This window comes from Pelobates fuscus, chromosome 1, assembly GCF_036172605.1.
Source record: "Pelobates fuscus isolate aPelFus1 chromosome 1, aPelFus1.pri, whole genome shotgun sequence".
Lineage (NCBI taxonomy): Eukaryota > Metazoa > Chordata > Amphibia > Anura > Pelobatidae > Pelobates > Pelobates fuscus.
In genome coordinates, this window is record NC_086317.1 from 77,022,609 (window position 1) to 77,045,879 (window position 23,271).

General features: G+C 40.9%; 1 protein-coding gene across 2 annotated transcripts in view; it reads right to left on the reverse strand.

The window, feature by feature from the left end:
* Positions 1-23,271, reverse strand: part of SGSM2 (small G protein signaling modulator 2) — a 373,891-nt gene that overhangs the window by 76,305 nt on the left and 274,315 nt on the right. Inside the window, exons 7-11 of one of the 2 annotated variants that reach the window (XM_063449885.1) lie at positions 14,716-14,850; positions 13,845-13,969; positions 4,033-4,100; positions 2,922-3,082; positions 1,675-1,807 (exon numbers count right to left, since the gene is read on the reverse strand). In XM_063449885.1, coding sequence (XP_063305955.1) covers positions 1,675-1,807; positions 2,922-3,082; positions 4,033-4,100; positions 13,845-13,969; positions 14,716-14,850 — 622 coding nt within the window. Of the gene's footprint in view, positions 1-1,674; positions 1,808-2,921; positions 3,086-4,032; positions 4,101-13,844; positions 13,970-14,715; positions 14,851-23,271 lie in introns of both variants that reach the window. The other variant, XM_063449878.1, reaches the window with a different exon arrangement.

Here is a 23,271-nt window from a genome sequence, read left to right on the forward strand (position 1 = left end):
TGATTTAACTCGTATTGAGCAATGAGGCTGCATCTTTATTAGGGTAAAGTTGTTTTGGTGCCTATAGTATAATATTTTATTATATAGTATTAATTAAACTGTCTGTCAGCCCTCACCCAGCAGCTGACATGTTGTATTACTCATATGGTTACTAGCAGTACAAAAATGAATAGAAATTATAAAATTAAAAAGCTGTGGCCGATGCTTCATCAAACTTAGACTATGTCAGCCTTGTGGGAGGGGTATTAGGCTTTGGGTGTCCCTGGCAGAGGTAGAACTGTGAGGTTTACATTTACAGTGGCTAGTTAGTAACAATGTTTTCTTATGGGTCAGCAGTCACATCTTGCGTAACTGCAATCTATATTACTTTATTATACATTTTAATCCTGTTCTTCAAACTTCTAAAATAGCATAGATAAAAATTAAATGAAGAATTAAAAACATAAAATAAATAATATTTTTTGCAATGTAAATGTCTTTTCAATATATATAGCGAAAGAAAGATATCCCATATTGGGTTCCGCTACGTAATCCGATTACAGCAATGCTCCAGATGCATTGGGTTTTTATACAATTTAGATCAAAAATTCAAACTGTCCTTGAGGCACACCATTCCAGGATTAGGTCATTTCTCGACTCTTTAAATGGTATAGTGACAAAACATGGACTGTTATGGTGCTCTAAGGAGAGGTAGAGAATTACTGATTTAGATAATAATGTGCCAGATTTGGAACAAGCGCACTAAAATGTTCAAATCCAGGGTAGTTCACATGAAACGGTTTCAAAATGTTTTACAACCACTTCAACATTTTTCATAAGGAAAGTTTTCCAGGAGCCCTGAGTGAAAACTAAACTGCATTATTCCTTCCTGTATTGTATTTGAAACAAGCAAATGCATAATTAGCATAATGCAAGTATGTACATTCTACTACTGGGGCTAAATGGGTGCACAGTGTGTTCCTGGGAGCAATTTCTCTCTAATGTGAGAGTTTTCACATAATGCAACGCTGAGCAGATGTTTACAGACAACATAAAATTGTTCATGAAATTGAGACAGGCTCCTATTAGAAGAAAATATACTGTCTGTAATGTGTTTCAGGGTAAACAGTTCATTAAACAGGCCTATAGTTACAACAGACATAAACAAGCAGAGTAAAGATAATGGACTTACACTGTCCTAGATATGTCTGTAAAGCTAAGATAGCCAATATGGGCAGCTTTCTAACTGTAAAACAATATCTGTCATAATATATAATACAGAGGGCTAGGGTTTTGTTGCATAAAAAAAAAAAAAAAAACATCTAGATTTGGGCCAAATTTAAAAAAAAAAACATCCTTTTGTCTTGGTATACACCCCTTGAACATGCTTTGCTTGCTCTAGCAGGATTTCTGATATAACACATTTGGTCCCTCAGATGCTGTACGTCTGAGTGTATTTCTGCATATTGCCCTTCAAGGGCTCTTATTGGCTAACAGCATAGCCAATGGCAGGTGGAGTCAGACATCTTTAAAGTGGTTGTTTTTGCCCCCAAATGCATGTACCTGTGGATTTATTGTGTTGCTGGGTGAGGGGTTGAGCAGATGGAGTTAAGTTAGCAAAGAACATTTTCAAGGTAAAGTTTAGCTGCAAATAAGGCATACAGGAAATCAGGATTTAATTGTAGACAATCTTACTATTATCATGCCGGTGTCCTGCATAGATGATCCTGAAGACATAGTCCGTGCTTAATTCTTCCACAATGTTTTCATCCATGTCAATTGATCTGTTCGAATTGTTCCTTTTTCTCAGTTTTGGAAATACTTTTCCCTGAAATAAAAAAGAAGTTCTGTAGCGCTGTTCAGTGCCATATCACACCACCCTGTGTGTAGTACAGTGTAGCACACCATTTAGGAGAAAACTTGCCAAAGGTGAGATCTCTTTTCTGGACTAGTTCACAGAGACAGTAGAGGGAAATTTAAAATGCAGGGTAGCAAGGAAATGTGTGAGGGAGATGATGACAAAAAACAACCATAGATTCAGTGGTGTATCCTGGTTTTGTGGCGCCCCCCCTCCCCTCCGCACCACCAACACACAACCCTTCCCTCCGCCCTGCATTCTAAATATACACACACATTCACTTACAGAAACACACACACACTAACAGACACACACACACACTCACTAACAGACACACTCACTCACTAGCAGACACAAACTAGCAGACACACACACTCACTAACAGACACACATACTCACTCACAGACACACACACTCACAGACACACACACAGTCAGACACACACACAGTCAGACACACACTCACTCACTAGCAGACACACACTAGCAGACACACACTCACAGGCAAACACAGACACACACACTAACAGACATATACACACTAACACACACACACACACACACACACACACACACTAACAGACATACACACACACTCACTAACATACATACACATACACACTCACTAACAGACACACACACACACACACACACACTAACACACTCACTCATACTAACATATTTCTCGTTCTCCCTGGTGGTCCCGTGGTTGCTGGGCGGGCGGTACTGGCAGGCAGCTGGCGGGGGAGCACTTCCTCTGAGCTGTCTGCTCAGCTCCCTTGCGCGCCGCAGAGTGAGGCTGGGAGCCGGAATATGATGTAATATTCCGGCTCCCAGCCTCACTCTGCGGCGCGCGAGGGAGCTGAGCAGACTGCTGGGGGGAGCTCTCCCTCGCCAGCTGCCCGCCAGCGCCCCCCCACCCGCCAGCGCCCCCCGACCGCCCAGCAGGCGGCATGGCAGTTAGCCGCGAGGCAAACAAGGCATTTGGGGGCGGCGTTTTTTGCCGCCCCCTGGAAAATGCCGCCCAAGGCAAATGCCTTGTTTGCCTCGCGGCTAAAACGTCCCTGCATAGATTGATAACATACCTTTCCACGTTGCGACCAGAGGGGTGGCTCTAACTGTCCTCTGGGCAAAAGTCCATTTTCAAGGCAAGAAAGAAAGGCAAGGAGATGACCTCCCGGAGGAAAGTGCAGTGGGGGTCTCTGAATACCATCCTGGCTGACCAGGACAAGGATACCTTTGCTTTCTGCTGCAAGTGGAAAAAAAAGCCTATGTTAAGCACTGAGTGGAATGAATATTTAAAAATATAGGCTACAGATCAGGTTTTTCCTAAAACAGATAATGGGGGGGAGAGAGAGTGGGACTGTCTTCATATATAAAATGCTTGTTTATATTATTTCATAGTTTATTCACATTCATCAAAGCAAATACTATAGATATGGTTCTCATTATAACTCTTTTGAATTCAAGTTATGGTTGCCACTATTTTGCATAATTTATATTTAAATGTTACCACAATCTTTGCAAGTCAACACATTTTCCAGTAATTCCTTCTGTTTCGGAGTTGTGTAAAATTTGCAAAGGTTTATATGGTGAGTGTATTCAGGTAATCACCACACGTGAGTTTATTTTATCAGTAGGGTGTTGTCAAAGTTGTAAGTTGGCTTTTCATTAAATTATCCGTCTCGATCTACTCAAAGAAAAGGTGTGACTTGAAAATTAAATTAAAGGAATCTAAATATATAAGTATAGAACCAATTAGAATGTTTATGGGTAGTATTTAATTTGTTCATTTGTCTGAACACTTCTTATCATTTAGCACATTTCATTTCTTTATTATGTTATTAATGTTAATGAGCACTGTACTAAAAAGTAGCAACAGGCACTTAAACAAGGAACCACTTAATAGGTATCTTAACGGTACATTTTGATTGAATGTAAGGCTCGTTTTGAACATTTAAATATAGTGATATTAAGCCAAGGAGAGACAAGAGAGGAGTAGTTATTAGGGAACTATATGGACGAGGTGTTGTCGGATGCAACCCATGTGATTGGGGGAAACAAATCAAAGCAGACATCATTGGAGGCAGGCCCAAGGCTCATTATGTGATGGGGGGAACAAAAAGGATTGATTAAGCTGTAGGAGTTTTCTAAATAAACAGGGCTGACTGGCACCATTCATTGAGTAATACTTACGCTGCTGGTGACAATGGATACAGACTATCTGACTTATGGGTACAATCAAGGCGTAATCCCAGAATACACTGAAACAAAAGAAGAACAAATGCAGTGGACGTCATTCTTTACACCACATAAACAAAGTAACAAGATGCAGAATGCATTTCCTTAAGTGTCAGACTTTACTGCGCTCAATAAAAGAGAGAAACATATTATGTACCGATAACATCCACCGGCTGCATGCTATCCTATCCACGGTGGTGACTACTGATGAGGGGACCGAAAATTTTGGACAGTAAATAGACAGAACTACCCTTGTAGCACCTATAGTTTCATTGAGGATGTACAGTGAAGGAAAAAAGTATTTGATCCCCTGCTGATTTTGAACGTTTGCCCACTGACAAAGAAATTATCAATCTATAATTTTAATGGCAGTTGTATTTTAACAGTGAGAGACAGAACAACAAAAAATCCAATATAACGCATGTCAAAAAAATTATTTGCATGTCAATGAGTAAAAATAAGTAGTTGATCCCCTATCAATCAGCAAGATTTCTGGCTCCCAGGTGTCTTTTATACAGGTAACGAGCTGAGATTAGGAGCACTCCTTTTAAGAGAGTGCTCCTAATCTCAGCTCGTTACCTGTATGAAAGACACCTTTCCAGAGAAGCAAGCAATCGGATTCCAAACTCTACACCATGGCCAAGACCAAAGAGCTGTCCAAACATGTCAGGGACAAGATTGTAGACCTACACAAGGCTGGAATGGGCTACTAGACCATCGCCAAGCAGCTTGGTGAGAAGGTGACAACAGTTTGCGATTATTCGCAAATGGAAGAAACACAAAATAACTGTCAGTCTCCCTCGGTCTGGTGCTGTATGCAAAATCTCACCTTGTGGAGTTTCAATGATCATAAGAACGATGAGGAATCAGCACAGAACTACACAGGATTATCTTGTTAATGATCTCAAGGCAACTGGGACCATAGTCACAAAGAAAACAATTGGTAACACACTACGCCGTGAAGGACTGAAATCCTGCAGCGCCCGCAAGGTCCACCTACTCAAAAAAGCACATGTACAGGCCCGTCTAAAGTTTGCCAATGAACATCTGAATGATTCAGAGGAGAACTGGGTAAAAATGTTACAGTCAGATGAGACCAAATTCAAGCTATTTGGCATCAACTCACCGTTTTTGGAGGAGGAGAATCGTGCCTATGACCCCAAGAACACCACCCCCACCGTCAAACATGGAGGTGGAACCGCATCAAAGGGACGATGGAAGGGGCCATGTACCATCAAATCTTGGGTGAGAACCTCCTTCCCTCAGCTAGGGCATTGAAAATGGGTTGTGAATGAGTATTCCAGCATGACAATGACCCAAAACACATAACCAAGGCAAAAAAGGAGTTGCTCAAGAAGAAGCACATTCAGGTCCTTGAGTGGCCTAGCCAGTCTCCAGACCTTAATCATACAGAAAATCTCTGGAGGGAGCTGAAGGTTCCAGTTGCCAAACGTCAGCCTTCGAAAACCTTAGCAACTTGGAAAGGATCTGCAAAGAGGAGTGGAACAAAATCCCTCCTGAGATGTGTGCAAACCTAGTGACCAACTACAAGAAATGTCTGACCTTGATTGCCAACAAGGGTTTTGCCACCAAGTACTAAGTCGAAGGAGTAGTATACAGAAAACAGTGTAACAGTGTAGGCGCTAAATAACATGCAGCTATGAACACTGTGGAATTAATCACTCCAAACTCCACCACAAACAAGATTTATACAATAAAAAGTAAAGTGCTCAGCGCAGAATAAGGAAGCAGTATTTAATTATCTAACTCCCATGGTTTACATCACCCAATGTGTACAAAAGAAAAAAGGTGAGTATGAATATACCTAGAGATGAACACAATGTGTATGCTTCTTCATTTTTCTGAGCCTGTTAACAAACTGGCTCAGGTAACAGGATATCATCAAATATTGCAGGTCCCTTTGCAGGAATACCAGATCTTCATGGAATTTGATGGAGATCACCAGCTTCTTAGTTTTAAAATATTTTATTACAAAATAAAATAAAATTGATACATACAATCAGTGTCTCCAATAGCACAACACGTTTCAACGCTTAGGTCAGCGTCTTCCTCAGGTGCATACAAATTCACATATACAGTTCTGTTTAAAAAATCCCTTTTTGGCGCCTATTTTACCAATTGTGGACCTCCCCCCATTCCAATTAGCCTATCAGGATTCTCTCAAGCTCCTAAATCTAGTGCGATCGATATCGCAATGGTAGATGACGCCACTTCCGCTTTCGCCGACTTGCGTTCCAGTGGCCATTTTCCTGCGTTCCACCATCTATAAGAAATACATAAGTAATACAGGAAGAGAGAAAAGGAAAAGTGAAAATTAAGCATTTTAGGATCACAGGTATGACTTTTCAAGAAATTAGCTGATACAGAGTGAGGGATAACTTTATTCCAGATATTACGTAAATGTTCACTCACTCTGATTTTTAATGGTCTTGTGGTCCTACCCACATACTGGAGGCCACATTTACATGTTAAAAGGAATATAACATTACTAGTGCCACATGTAATAACATTCTCAATAGAATATTCTTTCTTTGTAACATTAGATAAAAACTTTTCTGTTTTCTTAGATATGACACTCGTGCTTTTACAGGCTTTACACCGACCACAATTGTGAAAACCTTTTAATTTAGTGCCAAATATATCTGTGTCTACCTTTCTTTTTTCTGGGATACAGCTTTTGGTTAAAATCTTTTAAAAATTATTTGCCCCTCTGAAAAGTACCTTAGGTTTTTCCCCTATGTATTTATTTAGATCTTCATTCTGTCTTAAAATATGCTAATGTTTGTTTACATTTTTTTTTTAAATATGACTTTGAGAATTAAAATTGCTGATAAAGATTACCTGTTCATTTAATATATTAATCTCCTCTTTTTTATTTTTATATACCAAAAGATCTTCCCTAGGTTTCTCCTTAACAGCCATAAATTGTTTCTCCACTTCCTCTAACCTATAACCTTTCTGCAGATTGATTCTTAAGGATAGTTCTTCTTAATTACAATTTCTCTTTAGCCTCATGAATTGTCCCTTTGGCACATTCGTGAGCCAGGGGAAGAAGTGGCACCTATTGGTATCCAGTGGCGTACACACAACCCATGGGCCCCGGTGCGAAAACTGATCTGTGGGCCCCCCCCCTCCCCTCCCCTGCGCTTACTCTGCGCGGGCTGGGGCCGCAACACATGGCGGGCGGGCACCTGGTCGCAGGGCTGCGACCCGTGCGACCGCGGTATGTACGCCAGTGCATGCATAAACACATACACTTAAAGGACCACTACAGACACCCAGATCAAATCAGCTCAATGAAGTGGTCTGGGTGCCAGGTCTCTCTAGTTTTAACCCTGCAGCTGAAAACAGCAGTTTCAGAGAAACTGCTATGTTTCACTGAGGGTTAATCCATCTCTAGTGGCTGTCTCATTGACAGCCGCTAGAGGATTTTCTGCGATTCTCACTGTGAAAATCACAGTGAGAAGACGCTGAACGTCCATATGAAAGCATTGAGTAATGCTTTCCTATATGGGCGGTTTGAATGCGCGCGTGGCTCTTGCCACGCATGTGCATTCGGAGCCGAGAGGCGGATCGGGACGGAGAGATCCCCAGCGCCAAGGGAGCCCGGCGCTGGAGAAAGGTAAGTGCTTTAGACACACACACACACACTCATGAACAGACGCACACATTTACTGACAGACACACACTCAGTGACAGACGCACACAAACATACTCAGTAACAGACACACACACTAACACTAACACACTCACTAACACACTCACTCACACTAACACACTCACTAACACACTCACTAACACACTCACTAACACACACTCACTCACACTCACTAACACACTCACTCACTAACACACACACACACACAAACTAACACAAACTAACACTAACACACTCACTCACTAACACACTCACTAACACAATCACTCACACACTCACTAACACAATCACTCACACTAACACACTCACACTAACACACTAACACACTCACACTAACACACTCACACTAACACACTCACACACTCACACTAACACACTCACACTCTCACACTAACACACACTCTCTCACTAACACACACTAACACAAACTAACACTAACACACTCACTAACACACTCACTAACACTAACACACTCACTAACACTAACACACTCACATTAACACACTCACTAACACACACACTCACTCACTAACACTCACACACTCACTAACACACTCACATTAACACACTCACTAACACACTCACTAACACTAACACACACACTAACACTAAAACACTCACTAACACTAACACACTCACTAACACTAACACACTCACTAACACACTCACTAACACACTCACTAACACACACTCACTCACACTCACTCACACTCACTCACTAACACACTCACTCACTAACACACACACACACACACACACACACACTAACACACTCACTCACTAACACACTCACTAACACAATCACTCACACACTCACTAACACAATCACTCACACTAACACACTAACACACTCACACTAACACACTCACACTAACACACTCACACTCACACACTCACACTAACACACTCACACTAACACACTCACACACACTCTCACTAACACACACTAACACAAACTAACACTAACACACTCACTAACACACTCACTAACACTAACACACTCACATTAACACACTCACTAACACACACTCACTCACTCACTAACACTCACACACTCACTAACACACTCACATTAACACACTCACTAACACACTCACTAACACTAACACACACACTAACACTAAAACACTCACTAACACTAACACACTCACTAACACTAACACACTCACTAACACACTCTCTCACTAACACACATACACTAACACAAACTAACACTAACACACTCACTAACACGCTCACTAACACTAACACACTCACATTAACACACTCACTAACACTAACACACTCACATTAACACACTCACTAACACACACACTCACACACACACTAACACACTCACTAACACTAACACACTCACTAACACTAACACACTCACTAACACACTCACTAACACTAACACACTCACAAACACACTCACTAACACTAACACACTCACATTAACACACTCACACACTCTCACTAACACTCTCACTAACACTAACACACTCACTAACACACACTCACACACACACATTTTTTTTTTAATTTAATCCCCCCAGCCTCCTTACCTGTGTGAGAGCTGGGGGGATTCCCTGGGGTCCAGTGGTGTTGCTGGTCACCCGGCTGGCGGGCGCGCGAGGGAGCACTGTCCCCTGGGTGCTCCCTCTTCAGCTCCCTCGCGCGCCGCGTACTGATACCGGAGCCGGGAGATGACGTCATAACTGTGATCCTAAAATGCTTAATTTTATTGGAATCCAGAAAGTAATGAAACCACAGAGAGGGGGAGATTTTTTTGAAAATGTTAAATAAGATAGAAATGAAGTGGATTTTTAATTTAGAAAACTCTCTCCCCTTATGGTCTTAATATAGACTTTGAAATGTACAATTTTATTTAGGATTCTATGAGTGTAGAAGGTATTACGGACAAAGTGCAATGAATTTTGAGTATGTACACATGTAATAGGTATTAAAAATATAGTGCAATATATGTGCCACTTAACAGAAATTTTATAAACATTTTATGTATTTCTAACACTTTTCCTTTTCTCTCTTCCTGTATTACTTATGCATTTTTTTATCACTGAGCATATATCCCTGAAAAGGGTTTGCTAATAACATTTAGGACTTGGACATTGCCAAATTTGAACTCTTTGGATTGAATGAAACCAGAATATAGCCATTTCTCAATGGTGGAATGCAGCAAAACAGCCCCTGGAACGCATATAGATAGTGGAATGCATGAAAATGGCCGCTGGAACGCAAGTCGGCGAAACCAGAAGTGAAGTCATCTACCATTACGTTATCGATCGCAATGGATTTAGGAGCTTGAGAGAATCCTGATAGGCTAATTGGAATGGGGGGAGGTCCACAATTGGTAAAATAGGCGCCAAAAAGGGATTATTAAACAGACTGTATATGTGAATTTGTATGCACCTGAGGAAGACGCTGACCTAAGCGTTGAAACGTGTTGTGCTATTGGAGACACTGATTGCATGTATCAATTTTATTTTATTTTGTAATAAATATATTTTAAAACTAAGAAGCTGGTGATCTCCATCAAATTCCATGAAGATCTGGTATTCCTGCAAAGGGACCTGCAATATTTGATTAAACCCTATTACCGGAGCCAGTTTGTTAACAGACTCAGAAAAATGAAGAAGCATACACATTGTGTTCATCTCTAGGTATATTCATACTCACCTTTTTTCTTTTGTACACATTGGGTGATGTAAACCATGGGAGTTGGATAATTAAATGCTGCTTCCTTATTCTGCGCTGAGCACTTTACTAAATCGAAGGAGTCTAATACTTATTTCACTCGTTGACATGCAAATCAATTTATAACTTTTTTGACATGCATTTTTCTGGATTTTTTTTGTTATTCTGTCTCTCACTGTTAAAATACACCTACCATTAAAATGATAGACTGATCATTTCCTTGTTAGTGGGCAAACGTTCAAAATCAGCAGGGGATCAAATACTTTTTTTCCTCACTGTAGGTAACCACATGAAAGCATTTCATTTCTGTGTATAACATTCTTTGCATTAAACACTATCCCCTTTATTGTAAAATATTAAAATACAGCAACTTCAAGCAGAAGGGGAAGACAGAGATCAATGATGCTATGGGTGCTACTAGGATCTAGACTTCAGTCTACCAAGTGGAATATTGACCAAACAGTGCTCTAGAAGATGAAGTCATCTGAGATGCACTATATAGGCTGAAAGCTATGCATGTTTTATACTATGATAAGTACTGCTTGTCTTCAGTTTGACTTGTGTTGATGCAATAAATAGTTCCCTTTTCCTGCTTTTAAATATTTTCCAGAGGAGATTATATTGGTTGTACTTTAATATAGCGAACAGCGCATCCCTGTACAGATCATTCTAAATTTAATATTTACCCACCCCCTTGTTCTCTCAACAGTACACAACAATAATTGTACATTAAGTTATACATTAACAAATAATGAAAGCTTTTGGGTCTGTCAATGTTCCTAATTTAGCAAGTGCCTCTGCTAAAGACAAGATTTCATTTTTATAGAAAATAAAAGAAAGGTAATACACTTAATAGATTACAGAGAAACATTATGTTTTCTAAATGCTGCTAAAAGCACTTGGAATAATTACCAGAAACTAAATTAGAGTTAATGGGGTCTCTTTTTACAGTGCTACGCCAAACACTAATCATTGTTATATAAAGTGTTTACTTCTAGAAAACATTAGCAAAAGAAAAGAATATAATTTTAAATTTTTTTGTGCTCGCTACTGACCAATTATGTTCAGAATTACAGTCAGGGATTTAGGAATAGAATTTGTTGATCGGAAATCCAACTTTGATTATAAGACTGTAACAATCACATTTAAAATGAAAAGGGGAGAAAGAGAACACACTCCCCAAGATATTTATCACTTTTTAATAAAATCAGATGGCAATATGTATTTGTGGAAATGTACTTTTTCCATTTTTCTGTGGCAGACATGTTATTCTGCACTAGAGAACCTATTTCATTCAGTGTGAAGTGTGCAGACTGTTAAAGGCACCATATTGTTGTTTGCTTTGGTGAAATATCCAAGTACTTAAAAATTATTGGCTTCCAATTAGATTCCATTTCATCTAAAAAAAACTACAAACTCTTAATGCAGTATCAGTGGCAGAAGCAGTTAGTAGCCACTGGTAGCCACCACCTACAGCTGCTGATTAGTCAACCTTTCAGAGCACCTCCAACCTGTTTGACTGTGATGTCCGATTGAGAAGAAATGAGCCTTTTAATTCAAGACTTTTATGGCCATTCGGGACTTTTTATGTTTTATTAGTTTGGTAGCTGAAACTACCGACCACCTCCCTGGCTCATTATCTATAAAGGGAACTGTCGATTTAGCGCTCTCTGGGTGGCCGCCGTTCGTATAGCCGAAGAGAGAAAACGTCGGCTGTCTTGTTTGCACGAAAGGAGGCAGCGGGACTTGGTCGTCGAGTGTCTGGAACTAAAATCGAACACTCGAACACCGGTAAAAACATATGAAAGCCTGCTTCCTTTTCCTGAACAGCTAGGAGAGCGCTGATTGGTAGTTTTGTTCCAGCGTACAAGGGGAACAATCGCTCCTATGAGCTAGGGGGCTCCGTTCATGCTTTTATTTGTTTATTTGACATTTTTTAAATAAACCGACCGCACAGCCTAAACTCATGGAACAGTTTTGGGCAGGAGCCTTGTGTGCGGTCGGTAAAATGGGACTTCCATAGAATTCGAAAACCCATGAACTGATCTGGGTAATTTTTGGATATGTTGGTCACCCAGATCAGGGCTATCAGGGGATATGAGGGGAATTTATGGGGATACTATGTGTTTTAGGGTACTTTCCAAGTATTGGGGGAAGTATGTGTTTTCTGCCTGGAGATAATTGGGTTATCCTTTAGCTGACTCAATTATCACACAGGCAGAGAGGAGTGGATTGTCTGTTTGCAGTGGGAGTGTTCATCTTTGTCACTGAACTATTATTGGATGTAATCTTTGTGTCCCTGTGCCCCACAAGGTCCATGTGAGAGGTCCCCTTGCATGGGGATTTGCATAAAAGCCAGTGGGGCATCAATAAAGATTAATTCCTGTTGTTCCCTTCATGAAGTCTAGGCTCATGTTTGGGTAGCTATCTACTTGCTGGGGAGTAACTACTTGGATGCTGCATTCATCTGAAACTATTCGTAACTACACCCGAACTGCAACTAAATCTTTAGGCTTAGCAGTTCGGGAGGAATAGGTGAGTAAGGTACTTAAGATACCAGGGTTTGTAACACCGATCTTGTCTTATTTTCAGCACTAGGGAGCTGGACTTCACCAGTGGCTCTCACCTGCCTATCTAAGCCCATCTGAATCAGATCAGTATTAGCTGGGTATTTAAGCACTGCCTCGCCCTGGGAACTTTGTCAGTTCATTGGTTCTGCTGTTTGGTTCCTGTTTCTGAGTATCCAGATCGTTTGTTCTCCAGTTTGTCCCTGGCTCCTGACCTCGGCTCTTCTTATCGATTTCTCTGACCTGTGGCATCCCTTGACTTCAGCTACTCTTCGTTGATCCTGACCTCTGACATCCTTTGACTTTGGCTATCCCTTGACTATCCTGCTGTTTGTGTCCTTGCCTGTACTGCAACTTGGAACTTTATCCTGCACAGCCCCCGTGCACAGATTCACAGTCCAGGTGGTTTATTAACTGGTCACCTTGGACTGTGTCTATTTGCAAGGGTGAGCAACATATCTGCGCTACAGACTACCAACTCAGGTAAGATCCTGACAGTAAGTGTTTGATAGATGATTTGATGATGTAGCCCACACAAATGTCAGCTTAGGTCTAATTTACAAGATGGAATTCTATGTAGCAATCAGCATTGTAAGATCATGCAAATGCCTACCAAAGGCCTAATGAAGGTATATTAATAATGTGATAGGATTTGTTAATAATATAAACGAATAATTTATATTTACAACGACATGCTAGTTGGAAAATATATATTTTTTTTATAAATAAATGGTCTTTAAAAAAAATATAGATGACACCTAAAAATGTAGCTATGTGCCCTTTAAATGTATTATAATCTGGCAAAATTGCATTAGCATACTAACCTCTTTTCCAGCTCAGAGTCACCTAGAGTTCCATTTAAGAGCTGGTTTGGTGTCCATTTTAGGGTCAGGTTCTCACCACTCTGATGTAAGGATAGATATCCAGGAATAGCTTCCATGTCCTCTTTCTAAAAAAAAAAAAATAACTTGATTGGAAATGACCTGCAACTTGAGATATATTTGAATTAACCAATTTGGGCTTAGAGATTTCAAGTTGGTTGAACATTTTTCAAAACTCAGTGATTAGTACACAGACTCTTAAAAAACAGATGCCAAAGAGCATTACATGTGACTTTTAATTTCCGGAGTCTCATGTTATGGCTGTAAAGTAAGTTATAGATTAAATGTGAGTTTTATGTATCCATCCTTGACATCAGCATGGAGAAATTAAACATTTGTTTATGTCAGTTAAGCCATTTTATGTAGCCTTGGATATTGTACTTAAGCATATTACATACTGAAAGGACAGAGGATTTTGCATGCACGTTTACAATCTAGACGAGGGGAAAAACACAGGGATACTAGAGAGCTGCTAAGTGCAAGGGCTATGAAAAAGGGTATTATGGATGCCATGACGTTGGACAATTGCTACCAAGTTGGACTACTTTAGGTGAGCTGTAGATTTCTTTTAAGAGGTTTTAGTGTTGATAAAGGGAAGATTACTGCCTGTCTGTGTGTCTACAATCTGAGAAGCAAACCCGAGAATGAGCAATTAGCTATACTGCATATATGCCATGTCACTTGCAGACTTATTGATATGTTTTCACATGTGGCGTTGCTATAAAGGTTATTAAAAAACAAAAACATAACATCTTTTTTTTTTTTTAAATCTTACTCCATGTCTACTGTATTTTAAACAATCAAAAAAACTTACCGGCTGGACCAAAACATTATTTTTCCCATACAGAAGATGTATTTTGGAGTTCTGATGCAGAGACTCAACATATTCTCTCGCTGAAGCAGCAAATTTATCCTCCGACATGCTACCACTGGAATGACGTTTTTTGAACTGTGAAAAGATACATTTTGTACGTTGGAGCTATTTCTGGTCATCGTACACTAAAATACATATATACGGTAGATCACTAGTAAGCTGGTGTGTTAGTTTTAGTTATATTTCAATGGAGACCTGTGATATACACTATTTATATTATAAACTATGGGTGTTCTGTATTAAACAGAGTTGCGGGGAAATAGCAACTAAGTGTATACCATAACTGGAGAGTTGAAGAAAATATCACAATTTTAACTAGAAAACTAGATTAACCCCTTAAGGACCAAACTTCTGGAATAAAAGGGAATCATGACATGTCACACATGTCATGTGTCCTTAAGGGGTTAAAGAAGTTATTTTGACCTACATTCTGTAATGCAAATGCCAGCTCATTACAATTTGTTTAGTACAAAGATTTGTAAATGTTCCAACAAACTGGAGCATTGTAGCAGGCTAGATAAAGAGAGGAAAATAACTCCCAAAGTGGAGCTTTTAGGACGTTTCCCTCTAACGCCCCAAAATGCCTTTTGGCAACATAATCCTATTCTCTCACGGGTTCAACCCTATCAAGACAACCTGCTCATGCTTATCTTGTTTTTTAATCAGATAAATGGATTTATAGGTTTGTGCGTTTAATCAGCAAGTATATTTGGTACATATGCTGGAGTCTACTTTATTGTGACTCACTTTACTTATTCTCTATGTTTTTACTTACCGTACTTTCAATATTATCTTTACCTATTCTCTATATTTAACAAATAAGTCTGAAAAATAAAATTAAAAGTAGAAATCCATCAACTAATTCCAGAGCTGAGTGCCTCCATATTGGCTTCATGTTCTTTATGTTTAAGAAGACTTTGTGAGTGACTTCCAATTTGATTTAAATAATGGAGAGGGATGGAGTCATTTTTCTGAGAAGTAGACCTGGCCACGGTTTGATTTTCTGTTTTCTCGAAGATTGGTACTTTTTATAATTTAGCTTGGAACTGAACCTGACCAGTAAAGTCTTGTTTGTAAATCAGTTCCTACTGTACATAATATTTGACGATTAATGTTTTTAGCATGGAAGTTGCTATTTGTGGTATTTGGTTATGTAATACAGACACCCCAAATGTTTCTTTATTTGGCTTACATTTCAATAAAATACAAAACAGTCTTTTGCATCCGCAGCCAACAGAGAGCATATAGAGAGAGGATGAAAAACAAAAAAATAATGCTTCTATGTCTCTTCCTTCTCCAAAGTAATGTGTGACCTAGCCATTCCTGGATTGAGATGTTTATTACTTATTCTTTAATACATTTTTTAAAAGTAAACAAAGCATCATGTGAAAAAAAAAAGAAAAGGTTAACAAAAGTTATAGTATGCCAATGGTGTAATTTCAATGGAAGTTCAGGTTCCCCTCTAAATATGTCAACTTTGACATTTTTACTTTAGCAGGTAGGATTATTTACAGAACATTAATAAGACCGTGATGCATAATGATTGATGATATTAGCCAACGCTCATTTTAAAACTGTCAAAGTCGTCTAGATAGAAAATTCTGCCGTCAAAAAAAAAGCACATGATTTTTGAAAAGCAGCTGATGGTTGTAAAATAGTGAGCGTTGGGTGGGGACAACCAACAGTCTGACCCGAGATGCACAAATATGACTGTCAGAAAGGGACAGTGGGAAATGTAGGAAAGTGATTTCTTCAAACATTTCAATATACGTGAATTAAAATAAAAAAAGGGACGATCTATTATAGCATAAATATTAGCTATAAAATATTATCATTTTTAGTTACAGTTCACTTTAAGGGTGAGGCAGGTAGTACAGCGATTTCAGGGGCTCTGATGGTGTGACCACAACAACCGACTGGTTCTCACACATCTCTGTTAACGACTATAAAGTTAACAACTGACTGCCCGTTACTCAGATACAACAGTGTGGCTTTAAAGGGGGATCCTATACTATCAGGGGTGTTCGAAATTAGTGTGAGGTGAGGTTAGCCTTCATGATGTTGTGGATTGTATCTCCTATTAATCTCATCCAGTCTGCATTAAGCTCAGAATTACAGGCGTTACAGGCCATACGACCTCAAAAGCAGATACCCCCTTTTGCCCAAAATCAGTGAAGCTTTAAATATATGCTTTCTATCACTGTAGAGATGCATTTAGTAGCATTTGTAGAATAAACCTGCATGAATAAATATTTAATTTGTAATATCCCCTTGTTCCTCCCTATGAGGTGGCTGTTACCGTCTCGCCATCCCTACCTCGCAGTGTTGCAATTTTCTCCCAATGAGAGACAGCATTGCCTCTATTTTCTCTCGACTGAGCATTCAAGCTTGCGGTTAAAGTGGCTCGGTCATCAGAAAATAAGTCTGGTGTTATAGGAACTGTCTATATCTTGAGTCAATGCATTTGTATGTTCAGCAGATTTTACTGAAGTTGAAAAATAGATTTAAGATGGACATCTTTATGAGTAAAATGGCATCCTCGTCATCACCCTATTCCTCTTCCTGTACTGTGGGATGCTGGGAGTTGAACAGCTCAACTGTTTGAATCTCTGGTTCTGATTGGCTGCTTGACATCACATGTTTTTTTGCCCTGACTCTTGCCAGCAGTAGTTTAACTCCCATATAAAAAGTTATCGTTAGTTTACCGAAATAGGTAAACTAAACATAGGCGTTGATGGTGTTTTAGTTTTCACAAGTTGAAAAAGAGACTAAATATCTGTTTGATGGTATGATTTCAAATTAAATTCTACATAAGTAACTGTCAGGATTACTGTTTTATCCAGCACGTAGAACTGTATAGCACAGATGACAAATAAGTAACGTATTACCAGTCCTTAGAATGGCCGGATTTAACGTACATAGAATAGTCAAAAATACTAGCCGAGGTCAGGGAACACAGAAAGGGACGCAGCGATGAGGAAAGCCAGGAGTCAGGATACCAGAATATAGAGAAGTCAATAAACAAAGCCAAAGTAAAAAAACAGGTAGAAAACTATAAACAGGAACGCGCTCTCGGACAACCACAAGGGAAGCCACGACAGGGCACTGGGCAGGATGAGAACTGGGCCTAAATACCCCTCCTTTAGTTCTGATAGGCTGTAACCGGCCTTTGACCCCAAAGTCAGTTACCAGGTTTCATTTGCATAATTGCTGCTCAGCATTAACCCTTCTTTGGATTAGGTTGCTGCTCGGCACAACTTTTCCTGTGTGGACAGTAAATGTCATTAACCACATTTCTACAAGCGGATGAATACGTGACACCAGGTTTCATTTGCATAATTGCTGCTCAGCATTAACCCTTCTGTGGATTAGGTTGCTGCTCGGCACAACTTTTCCTGTGTGGACAGTAAATGTCATTAACCACATTTCTATAAGCGGATGAATACGTGACAGTAACAACCCGTTATCATATTCTTATTTCTATTAAGTAAATCTCTCAATTATTTTAACAGTATTTGCTTTTATGTACTCAGATTTTCCTTTATCTTGTCTTATTAGTGTCCTATATATTGTGTCACTGTCATTAATATTTGATTATGTCTATAACAAGTGTTCTGCATAGCTTATCTTTCTATTTCGAGCCCTTTGCCAAAGATTATTTTTGTCGCCTTGTTAAATGTATACTAGGTATTGGCAGCACATCTCGCTGTGTTTATTTAATTACTATAACTAATTTTGTTTTCCGAATACAGGCACTTAATCATTCATGTGACCCTTGTACTTTCGTGTACTATTTGGAATGACAATATCATTAGCACATAGACTTGTACCATAAGTACTGCCCTGCGACTGATACTTGTATCATTAGCACATAAACATGTTCAATAAGCACTGCCCTGCGACCGATAAGAGTACATTGACCAGAGCAGCTTGTCAGCCATGGTGGGTAATTATCATTGATATTGTTCCCATATTATTTAGAGGAAAAATACAGGATGTGTTCAAATTCAGAATCCACGCAAATACCTCTAATACTCTTACAGGGTTATTCACCAATATGTGAATTGATCGGAATTCTACGTACAATTATAGGTCTAGATAACAGATAATTTTGATGTGGGCGTAGGAGAAATATGGGAATAGCAAAATGAGATTATGCCTTTACGATTTGGATTGAGGAGATATATTTTTTCTAAATTTGTCATTTTTAATGATTTATCTCCTTTACCCAATTCCAATATTTCAAAATTTGCTTTAAATGTGTCTGTTATTAGAGTACATTTTGGTAATATAGAATGGTCCAAATCAAATTTTTCTTTAAATTAATCAAATGTTACAAGGGAATTCCCGGAAAAAAATTAGAAAGAATATCCCATGCCTTGAGGGTAATCTTGGTTGAAGGAAACATGTGTTTAGCCTTAGGGCGTCCATTTAAAGGCAGCCATAACGGGTCTTTAATAGAATATGGTTGCATCTTTTCTGCTTCCATTTCTAGCCACCTCAACCTGTTATGACCCATGTCAAATTTAAAAGCAGACGAGAGCTGTGCAGACGCTCATCTCAGCAGCTCCTGCTGAACTTGGCACCTAAAGCCGAATTTCACTGCCACACCGGCATACAATCATGATTAAAAGGCCACCACAGGAGAGTGGGCATCGAGGTGAAGAGAACGACACCTCTCAAGCGACTAACAGAGCAAAACTCACTGTGGGGCCTACAAGCATGGCAGATGCAGGGGAGACAGCCGCTCCCCAGCTGCAACACCGTGCCAGATATCTGGCGGTGGGCTTTCGTTTCCCCCCCTCTGGACCGGTGGGGGTCATCCCGGTCTGCCCCCAACCGATCCTCTTGCAAGGCAACGGGCCTGTACAGGCTCAGCGAAGCCCAAAACCAACTGTCCCTGTGGGCGCTAAAATGGCAGGAACCTGCTGCTCCGCTGACCCACCCAACGCATGGCAGGAAACGGAGATGCGGCTGAATAGCATCTTCGCTGATTTCTGGGAAAAACTGGAAGCCAGCATGAGACCCTCAGCGTCTGAGTAGCAGCATCAGCCATCACTACTGTGTGCCCAGCAGGAAGCCAGACGTGGACAAGCCGCAGCATACTCCCACAGCACCACCAAGAAAAGCCAGCTCCAATGGTGGTCCCTCTCAAAGCCACGACCAGGAGATCTAACAGAGAGCGAAGGTGTGTGGTATTTGACCCCTGGGACCTCAAGGCTATCTGAGAGACACCACACGAGACAGAGGAATCAAAATGGTGAAGCTCACCCGAAACAGCAAGCACGGAAGTGAGACGCAAGGCCCAAGAAAGCAAAAGCTACAAGGCGGCGGAGGAGCAGGCACTCACCTTTCCCGCGCCGGACGGCAAGGCGGAGGGGACCGTTGAAGCTAAACACAGAATCGCCTCAGGTACCCACCGCATCAGGGGTGACCCTACCCCAGCAGCACGGCCCAGCCAGTCGACCCCACACAGACCCGCCCAATCACTGCACCGCAACACGGCACCATGGGCAACCGCAGCCCCAACGCGGCATAGGGTGAACCATTCAGGGTGAAAGGGGACACTAGCTTTCCCGTCTGGGAGACCTCACACAGCACCCAAAGCCATAGCAGGAACTCTTAGGGGCACATTTCTCTTTTTTGCCGGCCTGTGTTGAGTGGGACTCAAGCCTGGGGGACCCCAGAGGACTTTATTATTATTATTTTGTTTAGTATGATTTGGTTTATTCATCTGCAGTATCAATTTTCTATCTCTCGTACTAAAACTCAAGGAGTACACTCAACAAGGCACACACAGACAACTCTCTCATGTACTCCACAAACACTAGTTCCAGCCTGCTATACTAAAAAAGTTTTTTTTTACCTCACACGTGCTATACCACACGCTTTCAGCTCTAAACATAACATTTACAATCAGATACATATGCACTCTAGTACCTTCCCTATACTCTAATAATGTATCACAGCATGTTATCATTCTTCTGCTTACACCATAAAATTGTGCATTGAATAGCGAATACCCCACTTGTTATGTATAATGAGCAGCTAGAGGATTGCCGTTGGGGTACCTCCAGCCAGTTTGTATTCATTACATGCACTGCAAAAAGAAAAAAAAAAATTTAAAGCAGACGCCGCATTAGGAACATTTTAACAGTTCCTAAAATCTGGGACACCAAGACAACCGCTCACCGTTAAATGTTGCATAGTTATCAACTTAATCCTACTCGGTTTATAATTCTAGATGTATTTGATCAATGTTGAGTGTATCTTGTTAAAAAAGGACAATAGAATGGACAAAGGAATTGTTCTAATGTAGTATAAATTACACCACTTCAGTGGTTTTTGAAATCTATTCAAATCTAATATTCAAAGAGTGATTTAAAAAATTGGTCTGTGGTTGCCATGTATCTTGTGTAGAGGAGGGTTGACTGACATTTCAGTTCTAGACTGACTTTCTGAGTGAGATCAGTCAGATATAAGGTATATAATATGTAATAAATGTGCATTAAACTTTTGAAACTGCACATCTGAGCTAAAACATGCCTGATATCTCTTAAGCACATGTCACCCACAAGCTTTTGACCAGTCACGCAGTGTGTCTGTTGCATATTCAGGATATTCATGTTCGAGCACTGAATCTGTCTTTGTGACACAGTTTGCTGCCGAAGTTCCAAACGCATGTATTTCAGTGGTGTGACGAAAGTAACCTCGTGGGGTTTTATGTATTTTTTTTTTAATAATTCTTTATTTATAGATTCAGATTCAAAGTGCTAGCATTTGGGGAGAGGGGTACAGAAGAGAAAGAGGAGAGTGGGGGGGGGGGGGGTGAATATTGCCTTCCAATCGCATGTGTACCATCGCAGGGTACTCTTTCAACCATTTTATTACAATTACATGAGTTGGTATTTTGACAGTGGGTTATAGGTTTTGTGAGTAGGGTTCAGTTTGATTCTACCTTATCGGTCTTCTGTCTGTATCAGCGTACGTCTATGTTCCATCCGAATAAGGATGGGCTGGGGTGGAAAGGAGGGGGTCCATTCAGGTTGAGTGCCCGGGGGTAGGTTTTTGTGTGCTTTTCTTGTAGGGTTGCTGTTGGTCACCTGTTGAGTGTTCTTTTCTGGGTGACATGTCCCACTCAGAGGTGAGTCGTCAGGGTGTTTCTATGATTTTAGAGGGTTTGTTTGGTTATCCTGTAAGCGTCGTAGGTGGGTTGCTGGGGTGACCGGGGCAGTGTCCCTGAAGTAGTCCCCTTGGGTATTGTGTTGTGGTGGGTTCCCGGGGTAGGGCCTCCTGTGGTCTCTCCGGTGGTCCCCGTCTTTAATTCCCCCGTATCTGTCTTTTCCGTTAAGGTAGAAAGTCTAAGGACGTCTGCGTGTGTTCCTAGTTCGTAGGTGCCGTTTGCATCTTTTTTTTGTGGATGGCTTAGGGGTGGGTTGGGGTAGGGTATGGGGTATGGGTTGGGGTGAAATTGATGTTGGGGTTGTGGCCCACGTACCGCCCAGGGCGCAGCGCCCTCTCGCTCTGACTGTAAGGGAGCCGTGGGTGGTGTGGGGCTAGTGGTAGGGTTGCGATGTGTGTTCGGAGGGGTGTGTGTTGGTGTCCTGGTCGTTTGTCCTGGGGTTGTGTATGTATGATTCACCATGGGGTGGTTGTGTCTCCTTCTAGCCATGGGTCCCATATTTTGTGAAACTGTTTGGGAGTGTCTCGAATTTGTGCTGTAAGTTTATCCATCTCTGAGCTTTCCTCTATCTTTCTAGTGATCGTTTCTTGTGTCAGAATGCGGGTCGAGGACCAGAGTTCTGCTATGGCTCTGCGTGTTGCTAAAGTGATTCGGGCGATCAGCTTGTTTTCTGCTCTTGTGAATGGATCTATAGGTTTGGAGAGCAACATGGCCAAGGGGTCTGTGGGGCAAGGTTTGTTCAATATTTTGGTTATTAACTGTGCGATGCTCTGCCATAGTGGCCGGAGTTTCGGGCACGTCCACCAGCAGTGGAGGAACGTCCCCGTTTCCCCGCATTGTTTCCAGCAGGTGTTGGATGGGATGTGGTGCATGGTGGCAAGGCGTTGTGGTGTGAGGTACCAATGGAACAGCATTTTATATGCTTGTTCCGTGTGTGTCACACAGATGGAGACGGAGGCTGTCGCCTCCCATATGTCCGACCAGTCTGTTGCATCCTCTGGGGGGCAAAGGTCTGCCTCCCATGCTGCTATGTATGGGAAGGAGCGGTGCGTGGTGTGGTTGGCTATGGTCATGTAGATGTCTGAAATTTGTCCTTGCCTGTTCGGTTGGACTATGCAGTCGCGTTCGAATCTAGTGAGCGGGGCCGTGCCGGCTTGTTTGATGCTTGGGGTTGCTGCGAAACTGCGTAACTGGATATATCTAAAGTGGTCGAACAATGTGAGGGAGGCTGACTCTTTGATGTCTGTTACCTGAATGATCTCGTTGTCCTGGTATAGGTGTCCTATTCTCGAGATGTCTCTGTGTTCGAACTG